The sequence below is a fragment of the Pteropus alecto genome, unplaced genomic scaffold (assembly GCF_000325575.1).
Source record: "Pteropus alecto unplaced genomic scaffold, ASM32557v1 scaffold23, whole genome shotgun sequence".
Classification (NCBI taxonomy): Eukaryota; Metazoa; Chordata; class Mammalia; order Chiroptera; family Pteropodidae; genus Pteropus; species Pteropus alecto.
The window spans coordinates 7,549,828-7,561,569 of record NW_006435837.1 but is presented as its reverse complement, the minus strand read 5'-3'; the positions used below and the strand labels follow the sequence as shown (position 1 = coordinate 7,561,569).

General features: G+C 35.6%; 1 protein-coding gene across 3 annotated transcripts in view; it reads left to right on the top strand.

Moving 5' to 3' along the window:
* GLRA2 (glycine receptor alpha 2) overlaps positions 1-11,742 on the top strand; it is a 173,429-nt gene that overhangs the window by 29,697 nt on the left and 131,990 nt on the right. For 2 of the 3 annotated variants that reach the window (XM_006911659.1, XM_006911658.2), the window contains one exon: positions 11,395-11,462. In XM_006911659.1, coding sequence (XP_006911721.1) covers positions 11,395-11,462 — 68 coding nt within the window. Of the gene's footprint in view, positions 1-11,394; positions 11,463-11,557; positions 11,626-11,742 lie in introns of all 3 variants that reach the window. The other variant, XM_006911660.1, reaches the window with a different exon arrangement.

The following is an 11,742-nucleotide window of genomic DNA, read 5'->3' as shown; positions in this document are numbered from 1 at the left end:
ATTTTTTATTTTTTATTTTTTTAAATATTTTTTTAAATCCACATTCTTTGTTGGAATATATGGAACAAGATGACTTTCTTATAACTAAAATATTTTAATATAGTATTTAATATGATATTAATAATTTGTTTGGCTGAACAACTATTATGGGCTTTCCATATATCACTGCTAATTCTCACAATTAGCATCAAAGTAAGCATCATTCTCAATCTACAGAAGAAGTAACAGGCTCAGAGAGTTTCTGTAATCTGTTTAAAGTTCACAGGTGGTCATAAGCAGAGCTAGTGGCAAAAACAAGACAGACTAGTAGTTGCCCTACTTCGAATACATCTTTGAGAAGTGTGACCCCAAAGTCCAGGCCTTCTCAGGACAATCCTGGTTTATGCCTGGTATTTCTGTGTAATTATTAATAGCACCCACTTTCTCTCCTAAAAGTGATCCTCCTTTATCAGTTAATGGCCCCTGTCTTGCCCTTTCTCTTTAAATCATGAAGAAATCCACAGCATGAAAAGATAGAAACTTGCCAGCATTCTCAAAGCTCTGTGATATGGATCTGAGCTGTGTGCACATCTGTCCACTCGCTCTTCCCTGTGTGAGGGCAGTTGACAACTGGGAACCTTGGCAGGAAGGGCTCATGGAGGCTGACATATTGTTCTCTATATTTAAGCTACCTTAGGTGCTGATTAATCCCTTTGTCTGGCAATTTCATCATTTTATCAACATGGCTTGCCCAAAGCAAATGGTTTGCCAATCTCATCAGACTGTGGGAATCGGTAAACATTCAACTTCTTTACTTCTCTGATTATTTTGCTCTTTGCACAGACCTGGATGTCAGCAACCGAACCAAACACAGCAGGACTGATAAAACCATTCTGACCTTGTATTGGGAAGAAGAATCAATGGTATAGTTCATTTGTGGTGAATTTTCAAGAAGACTCAATTAATGCAATGGGCTAGTTTCTGTGACTATTTCTAATTACAATCATGATGCTTAGAAGAACTTTCAGATCAGATGACTCAAATCGCCCCTCACAAAGGGAGCACCACCATGAACAGCCATTCTCTCTCCTTGCAATACTCCCATTCTCCAAAGATTTCTAATTAATGGGCATCAAAGAACCGTGCAACACAGAAAGCCATCATAAGAAACGGTGCTTCCCCATGTTCAAAGAGCAGGGCTGTGACCCTGAACTATACATATTCTTGCTTCCTCCATGTGCTTTATTTCCCTCCTTCATCTCTTGAGCTAATGGCAAGAAATCTTCATGCTAGACAAAAATCTTATTCCAAAGGAATTTATTTTCTGTATAAGTCAAGCACATATACCTAATATTCCACTCCCATCCAAGGGCCCTATACAAAAGCCATTGTGCTTGAGAACACATTAAATTATTTACGAGGAATAAAATGCAAAATAAAAATGCCATTGTTGTCTATCTGTGACAAGAGAGAAAAAAATAACATTTTCATCTTGGAACTCAAAGAATGCCCTCTGCTCTCAAGTCTTTTGTCTTAAAATGATGTTGGAAAATAACATTAACTGAGGCAAAACTAATGAATAGTGACTAGTTGTTTTGGTGTTACACAGATCCCCTGTTTTTTCCTAATGCCTATTTTTTGTTAAATCTTTGCAGCAGCCCTCATTTAAATTTTTTTCAGCTTTATTCAGATATAGTCAACATAGAACACTGTAACTTTAAGCTGTACAAAGTATTGATTAATACATTTATATATTGTAAGATGATGGCCACCACAGCGTTAGCGAACACCTCCATCATGTCACATAGTTACCATTTCTTTTTTGTGATAAGAACATTTAAGAACTACTCACTTAGCAATTTTCAAGTACACAACCCAGTATGATTAACTACAGTCACCATGTTGTACATTAGATCCCTAGAACTTCTTCACCTTATAACTGAAAGTTTGTGCCCTTTGACCTACGTCTCCCCATTTCCCACACCCCCAAGCCTTTTTGTAACCACCTCTCTGCAATCTGTTTCTATGAGTTTGGCTTTTTTAGATTCCACAAATAAGCAATATCACATAATATTTGTCTCCGACACTTATTTTTTAAGCTGAATTCATCATGAAGCTTTTAAAAAATAATATTTATTGTTACCTTGGAAAGCTTTGGTCTGCACATATAAATATAGGCTTATTTTAATATAGTCACAATGAATAATAGATAAAATTTTCATTACCGTGGTAGAAATTATAACAATTGGTTCCACGTTTTAAATATGCAAGATACAGAATGCTCTTACCATTGATTCATTTTTATGAGCAATGCCTGAATCATATAACGACTGAGTCAAATATATTAGGTATTTGTTGTTCACATTATCTGGCCTGGCCCCATTTTACTTACATACTCCTCCTAGCTCTTATGACAACACAGTGGTCTCATTCAAATTAGGTGGTTTTCACCTTGGACCACTGTAGTGCAGCTGGCTCAACGGACATCATTTAACATCCAAACTTTCTGCTAAATTGGATTTTGTTCATGTCACAAAGCACAATATCAAACTCATTGTAAACAGTCCTACAGAAAGTCCCTACGCTCCTCCATGTTCATGGCTGGTCCTTACTTCTACGCATAGAAAGATCATGGAATTCCAGAACAATTTCTGTTGTTCTCCAACCTTCTACTCTAAAAGTCCAGAGCAGAGCTCAGCAAACATGGCACATGGGAAAAATCCAGTCACTGTTTCTAAATCCAACTCTTGTTCTGTAAATAAATTTTTACTGGAACACACCCACACCTATTTGTTTACATATTGTCCATGGCTACTTTCACTATAAAGACAGAATTTGGTAGTTGTGACAGAGACTTTATGGCCCATAAAGCCTAAAATATTTACTATCTGGCCATTTTCAAAAAAAAAAAAAAAACATTGTCGACCCATCATCTAGGGCACTAAGTTTTTAAGAGAACTCATCTAGAAATTAATACTTTTGTCAAATCTGATTACTAGCAGAGTCTTTCATTTGCATCTGAGTTATAGCTCTAGACTACAAGATCATTACATAAATTTAGTCTTAGATAAATAACTTGGAAAGTTTAAAATGATCTTTACTGATTCTTTGTTCCTCTTCCATTACCTGTCCATCCCAGGCACCTACTCTACAGTCCCCAATAAAACATTCCCTCCTTGGCAGGAGAATAGGGTTTTAATAATAACCCTATGGTTACCTTTAGCCTTATTCACAGGTATAACATTATCATCTAATATATTTATTGTCCGACAAGAATTTGTTAATTGAATTAATAAATAATGTGGATCAGCATTTACAAAACTATGTTTTACAGAACACTTACCATCTTTGTAATGGGCTCCATGAAAAGGAATATTTATTTTAAAAATCTTCTATAGTCAAATAAACTTGGTAAATGACAACACATACTATGTTCTCCCCTTCAGGAGCACCATGATTCACATGAGTGGATTAACGTTTTGGGGAGGAGGAGGCCGATGTCAACAAAATAGCAGACTAGGAAACTCTAAGCTCTTGTTCCCCAAAAGAAACATCAAAAAATAAATACGAAGTGTCAGAACTAACTTGATTAGAACTCTGAAAAATAGTCAAAAGTTTACAGCAATCAAAAGACTACTCATTTAAGAAAAACCCAAATTCAAAATAATAGAAAAATTTTGTTATGTTTTTACATGCCTTTGCCCTATACCCTTTCAGCAGTGGTTTGGTTTAGAATCAACAAAAGCGTACATTCTCAGTATGGAACCTTGGTCCCTGATTCCAGAGGGGACAGAGAAAAGATTATTAGAAAATTATTTTGTCTGTCTATTCTAAGACGTCTGTGTGCTACCAGGACTGATGCAAGGCACTTGTATTAGCTTGCTAGGGCTGCCGTAACAAAATACCACAGACTGGGTGGCTTAAATAACAGAAACTGACTTTCTCAAAGTTCTAGAGACCAGAAGTCCAGGTGTCAGCAGGTTTGTTTCTCCCGAGGACTCTCTCCATGGCTTGCAGATGGCCACATTTTTTGCATCCTCACATTGTCTTTCCTCTGTGCACACATATCCCTGGTATCTCTTTTCTCCTCTTCTTATAAGGACACCATTTGTATTATGTTAGAGCCTACCTTCTTAACCGCATTTAACCCTAATTAACTCATTAAAGACCATCTCTTCAAATATGGTTACATTTTGAGTTACTGGGGGTTAGGACATCAACATATGAATTTGGGGGGACACAATTCAACCCATAACATTGCTCACTTCTGTTTCACTAACTTGGAACTAGGGATGAAAAAGCAACAGGTACTGATCAAAAACACTGCCAAAAAAAAAAAAAAAACACATTAAAAACCTTCAGATGCCTGGGCCAAAAGAGTACAGTTGAAATATACAATAAACCATCTAAGTCTTGGAAGCAAAGTTGAGAAGAGTTTCTTGCGGAAATTAGGTAATTCGAAATCAGCTGTGTATGCAGGGGAATTTAGAAGGCCACATGCATTCTCAGGGCAAGATATACACTCAGAAAAGATCTGAGCAGATCCTAAGATTTCATCTTCTGCTGATCCCTAGTTTAGTTCGATAGTGGCTAATTATTGAAGGAATGCCCCAGCACAGACAATTGGCAAAGACAGAGAGGTGTGCTTTGTCTGTTTGGTTCATTGGCTGATATTTTAGCTCTTCATATTCAAGGAAATCTCTGTCAAACCCCTAGCTAAACATGAGCGGCAGAACGCAGACTGCAATGACCACATGTCATAAGGAATATAGTTTGCAAAAATAGTTTGGGAAAGTCACTGAACAGATGGCTCACGATAGCCTTCAACAGTCAAAACACATCCAGCAAACTCAGGGAGGAGGGACAATCTAATTTCCAGAGTTATCACATTATAATATTCAAATATCCAATTATTAACAAAAATCACAAACATACAAAGAAATAGGAAAGTATGTCCAATTCTATGGAACAAAATAAATTGACAGAAATCATCCTTGTAAAAGTCCAGACATTGGACTTAATTAGACAAAGCCTTTGAAACAACTGTCTTAAATATGCTTAAAGACATAAAGGAAAACAAGGACAATGCATAAAAGGAAATCAGAAAAGTAATGTATGAATAAAATGAAAATATCAGTAAAAAGATAGAAATTACTAAAAAGGTCCAAAAAGAAATTCTGGAACTGAAAAGTACAATAAAAGAAATGGAAAATTCGCTAGAAGAGTTCAACAATAGATCTGAGTAGGCAGAAGAAACGATCAGTGAACTTAAAGATGGGACAATTAAATTATTGAGTTTGAGGAGCATAATGGAAAAAGAATGAAGAAAGCCAAACAGAGACTAAAAGAGCAATGATACACCATTAAATGGACCATCATATACATACTGGGAGTCTCAAAGGAGAAGAGAGAAAGAATATTTGAATAGAATATTTGCAGAAATAATGGCTTCCTGAATTCAATGAAATTTATAAATCTACAGATTCAATAATGTCAATGCATTCCAAGTAGGAAAACCAAAGAGATTCACATTGAGAAACTTTATAATCATTCTGTTGAAAGCCAAAGACAATGAGAGACTTTTTAAAAAAGAGAAGTGACTCGTTACTTACATGGGATCTCGATTAGATTCTGAGCCGATTTCTCAGTAGAAACCTTAGAGACCAGAAGGCAGGCAGATGATGTATTTAAAGCGCTGAAAATTTAAAAAAAAGAAAAAAAAACTGTGAGAGTTTATATTCAGCAAAACTGCCTTTCACAAATAAAGGAGAAATTAAGACATTCCCAGGTGAACAAAGCTGTGAGAGTTCATTACAACTAGACCTGCCCTGCAATAAATGATAAAAGGAGTCCTTGAGGTTGAAACAAAAGGATGCTAGACAGTAGCCTAATGAAGAAATAAAGATCTCTGGTAAAAGTGAATACATTGGCAAATATAAAAACAGTATTATTATATTTTAGGTTTGTAGCTCCACTTTTTATCTCCTAAAGAATTTAAAAGACAAATATATTTAAAAAGTTATTAATCTATGCTATCGGCACTCAATGAATAAAGATATAATTTGTGACAACAACGTAAAGGGAGAAGAACATAGCCATATAGGAGTAGAGTTTCTGTAAGTTATTAAAGTTGGTATCAATTCAAGAGCTAATAAATGAATTCAGTAAAAATTGTAACATACAAGATCAACACTCAAAAATCAGTTGTGTTTCTATACAACTGCAATGAACAATCTGAAAAGGAGATTAAGAAAACAATTCTGTTTATAATAGCATCTACAAGAATAAAAGATCTAAGAATAAATTAAACCAAATAAGTGAAAGATTTGTACACTGAAAACTATAAGACATGGCTGAAAGAAATTAAAGATCTAAATAAATGGAAAGACACACCATGTTCATGAGTAGAAAGACTTCGTACTGGTAAGATGTCAATATTACCCACAGCAATCTATAGATTCAATGCAACCACTAGAACAATTCCAACAGCTTTTTTTTTTAAGCAGAAGTGAAAAAGACAATACTCGGCTTCATATGAAATTGCAAGAGTCCCTGAATAACCGAAACAATTCTGAAAAAGAACAACAAAGTTGATCGATGCACAATTCTTGATTTTGAAACTTAAAACAAAGCTACTATAATCAAAACAGAGTGATACTGGTATCAGCATAAACATATTGACCAATGGAATAGATTTTACAGTCCAGAAATAAACCTATATACATCTACAGCCAATTGATTTTGACAAGGATGACAAGTTCATTCAAAGAGGAAAAGACTAGTTTCTTCAACAAATAGTGCTGGGACAACTGGATTTCCACATGTAAAAGAATGAAGTTGGAATTCTATCTCGCACTATATACAAAAATTATCTCAAAGTGAATCAAGAGCCTAAATATAAGAGCTGAAACCATGAAACTTTAGAAAGAAAAACGTATGGGTAAATCTTCATGACCATGGATTTGGTATTTATTTCTTTATTTTCTTTTTTCTTTCTTTTTTTTTTTTTTTTTGATGATACCAAACCATAAGCAGCAAAAACAAAGTAGGTAAATTGGACTCCATCAAAACTAAAAATTCTAACTTCCCCTTCCATTTCTATAAATACGCCTGCATCTTAGCATGCAGGCCAGAGTATGTACATGGCTTGCCATGTCTACATGCACTGGGTTGCAACCCTTTCTTTTTCCTAAATAAATTCTTTCTGGTAATTAAAAAAAAAAAAACTAAAACCTTTTGTGCATCAAGGGACATTATCAAGAAAAAGTGAAGACAACCTGTAGAATGGAAGAAATATTGCAAATCGTATGTCTGATAAGGCTTTAATACCCAGGATATATAAAGCACTCCTGCAACTCAACAACAGAAAGGCAACCTACCCAAAATAAAAATGGGTGAAGAACTTGAATAGACTTCCAAGGAAGATGGTCAATGATCACATGAAAAGATGCTCAATGCCATTATTCATTAGGGAAATGAGGATCAAAACCATAATGAGATACCACTTCACAGCTACTAGGATGGCTATAATCAAAAAATGGAAAATAAGTATAGGCGAAGATGTAGAGAAATTGGATGTCTTCCACTTTGCTTGCGGCGATGTAAAATGGTGCAGCCACTGTGGAAAACAGGATGGCTGTTCCTTTAGTCGTTACACATAGAATTGGCTTATGATCCAGAAATTCTACTCCTAGGTACACATCCAAAAGAATTGAAAAGAAGAACTCAAACATTTCATTACAGCTTTACTCACAACAGCTAAAACGTGAAAACAACGCAAGTGCCAAGGAACAGATGAATAAATAAAATGTAGTATATACACACGATGGATTATTTTTCAACCATAAATGGGAAGGAATTCTGACGCATGCTACAACATGGATGGACCTTGGAAACATTATGTTAAGTGAAAGAAACCAGACACGAAGGACAAATATTTTATGATTGCACTTATATGAATTATTTGAATAGACAAATTCATGGAGATAGAAAGTAGATTACAAGTTACCAGGGCCTGAGGGAGAGGAGAATGGGGAGTTATTGCTTAATGGTTACAAAGTTTCTGTCCAAAGTGATGGAAAACTTTTGGAAATAGGTAGTGGTGATGATTGCACAACTGTGGGGAAACCTGTGCTAAAGAAACTTGCCTAACCTTATCTCAAAGTGTTTTCCAGTGGAATGCTACTCAGACATAAAAAAAGACAAAATCTTGCCATCTGTGACAACATGGATGAGGGTATTATGCTAAGTGAAGTAAGTCCAAATCCACTTTTATTTCACTTTATATTTGAATTAGATACTTGAGTTATGGAAATACTACTCTTTCTCATAAGAATAAGGCAAAAAATAAAGTAAGGAAGAAAATGAGAGAAAAACAGAGAAAAAGAACGAGGGAAGGAAAGAGAAAAGACAGGAGATGGGAAACAAGGAATTGAAAAGAGGATGGGGTGGACAGTGATATGAGAGATTTAATGTCTACATAATTCTTTTCTCTAGTCAAATTCTCATCCAATTCACTTTGGAATATCATAACTATGTCGATAAATCAATTAGATGAGGTTAACTAGTGTTAACTATTTCTTTCTACAGTTTACAGAACACATTCGTTCACTGGCAATCACATCTAAGAATGTGTCCTTGTTAATTAGAACACATTAGTAGATTATTGGGCTAAAACACAGATGAGAGGTTGGGCTAGCACATATCAGGATAATTCCTAAAAGTGAAAACACAATTCTATCATTCAACCAGAAGGACTCACAGGCTGAGTCCCATATTTAAGTAGTTCCTTTTATTAGGATAATTCTATTGGGCACAGGCCTTTTATCCCTGTAGTTTTTATTAAAAAAAAAAAAAAAAAGTGTCCCTAGAGTTAGGTAATTTCTGCCTCTTACAAACTTTGTGACCTTGAGAAAATTAATGAACCACCTTTGTGTCTCAGTTTCCTTATCTCTAAGATGGGAGACATGGTAGCACCTAATTACTGAAGAATGAAATAAGGCACTCACAGGCGCGCAGTGAGGTTTTCATGGGTCAGTTCTTATTATACGTATGCACTAAGCCCTCATCAAAAAACACTTTTTTTTTCTTTTGATGATTTGAAATCCAAATGCAAATGAATCTTGAGACAATGCCCAAGATTGAAGAGGTCAGACGTAAAGGGTGAAATTATCCCAGAAATGTACAAACCAATGGAAAATACCACGGTTGGCTGGTCAGGAGGGAGAGAGGATATCATGTAAGAATGCGGTGCAGCAAAGTGGTTGAAAGGTTAGGTTTCTGGAATCAGAATGATAAGACACTGTCTCAGCTTTTGTAATTACTGTGGCATGACTTTAAGCAAATTACTTAACCTCTCTAATCCCCAGTTTCCTCATCTGAAAGCATTTTCTGGAACAGTAAAACAATTCTTCTTTTGTGAGGATTAAACTAAATAATTTTTAATATGCTTAGTACAGTATTTCGATATGTGGTAGTTTAAAAGTATTTTGAGTTCTAGCAATATACTCACACTGCTAATTAATGGGAAGAATAAAAACAAATATATGATGGTATGACCCAGCCTTCTAAATGCTTCTGAGTTAGTTGGAGAAGCAGAAAATGCACAGTACTAGACAACCTACATTTGAATTTTCTGATTTCTCCTGTTGAGATATTTCTTTTTCCTGTTTCTTCCCCATTGCTCTCATAATGCAATTTCTATCTTGTATATAAAAATTCATGACAGTTTTCCATCCTGAATTGGACTATCTACAAGGAAACATTTCATTGTAAAAAGGACAAAATAAAGCAAACACACGATTTCTCATGACTTGCCTCTACCTTGTCTAATTCATTTCTTAGAAGCAGAAAAAGTATATTTGTTAGAGAATAGAATTTTATGGCCAAGAAAAAGACTCGTTTTTGTTTTGTTTTGTTTTGAGTAATGAAAAAAGAGAAACAGAATCAAGCAGAGTAGGAAGTGACCATGGAGAAGTCATCTTGGCAGATGCTGAAATAAGAAGGGAGGGGATGAACTACAAGACTTCGTGGCTGAAAAGTGTTTGGTAATACAGTGGTGCCTGTAATTCCATGTCTGCAAACTTTTTTTTTTTTAAATAAACACATTTATTCTTTCATTAAATACAGAAAAGTTATTTATATTAAAAAGAGCTTAAAATATCTTTTACAAAACTCCTTATTCCTTCTTATACCAAAAGTCCTCCTGGGGATTTAATTTAGATGTTTAATCCAAGTTTCCTTTCCTTATTTTGAGAACCCAGCGTGGACTTATACAGTTTAAAGACATGATGCTCAAGTACCCACCACAGCTATGTTTTGCCACCAGCCTTTGAGGTTTGGTGGGTACAGAACCAATTGGGTGTAGCTTGTACCCGGTTGCTGAGCCTCCGTTGAGTGAAGAGAGACAGATTTCCAAAGGGGAAAGCAGTTGAGTGAATATATGGTTCGTGGCAGTATGTTCTTATCTCAGAAAGCATTAAGGGGAAACTACATGAGGGCAATAAACATATTCTCTAGGAAAACATGAAACCAGAAATCATCAGAGTGATTTATCTATTGTCAAGGAGCAAAGTGTCTGTGGCCATACCCCTTGAACACACCTGATCTCATCTGATCCCTGAAGCTAAGCAGAGTTTGGCCTGATGAGTGCTTGGATGGCGGTCAAAGGGCAAGAGGAAAAGAGAGCTAGTCCCTGGGTCTCTGGAGAAAAAAATAAGTTATTTACTCAAAGCATATCTAGTATTAATAACCCTCGCTGTACACTATATTTAAACCGAGACAACAATTTGGACATTAAGTGACATTTCTGTGTTTATTTCTTAAAATGAGCTTATTTTCTTTGTTTTTGTATTTCTGTACATCATTTTTCATTGGGGTTCAAAGGATTATAGAAGGAATGGGGTAAATTCAGAGGTATCAAGAGAATCAAACTAGACCTACTGATTTTTTAAAGGGTGTCATGCAAAAGGAGGTGAATGTTCCTGACCCTTCACAGTTCAAAATGCAATGCCATTTAAACTCATGACCCAAGCTATTTCATCACCACGTGGTGCCCACTGTTGATGTCTATGATGTTCCTGAGCCGAAGGTCAAGGAAAGTCACCTGCCCATAAAGTCGTTATGATAGCAACTACTGACAGTGAATTCAGTGTAACGGTCTTCAGCTTATGTATTCCAAATCCAAAATTCTTCAGGGTAATAGTTATCATTGCTTAACTGGCATTCAAAATACTGGTAGGGATGATATCACTATAAACCTCAGGGTAAAACTTTTTTTTTTTTTTTTTTGCAATCTCACTTTAATTTCGCAATCTCATTTTAATTTTGTTTTCATCTCTAGTCATTTGCACAGATGTGGATGAGGCTGTATTTTTGCTTCAATGTCTATTGCAATATTCTTATTGCATTCTGCAGGTCCTCCAGTAAACGTTACTTGCAATATTTTTATCAACAGTTTTGGATCAGTCACAGAAACCACCATGGTAAGTGCTACAGTGCCACTGGCAAGAGAAAAACGTGACTTGATTATGCCATGAACACAACCTGTCAAATTTTCTATTTATTGTTCAACTTGCAGGGCCTCCTGTAAAGGTTACCTGCAACATATTTATCAACAGCTTTGGGTCAATAGCAGAAACTACAATGGTGAGTGGGACTGAGCATTGAAGCCATGGTGTGAAGGAATGGGATGTGAGACTGAAGAGCACCATTGCATATTTGAAGGACATTTACTGAGTGCCAATTTCCAAGCCCACTCACCTC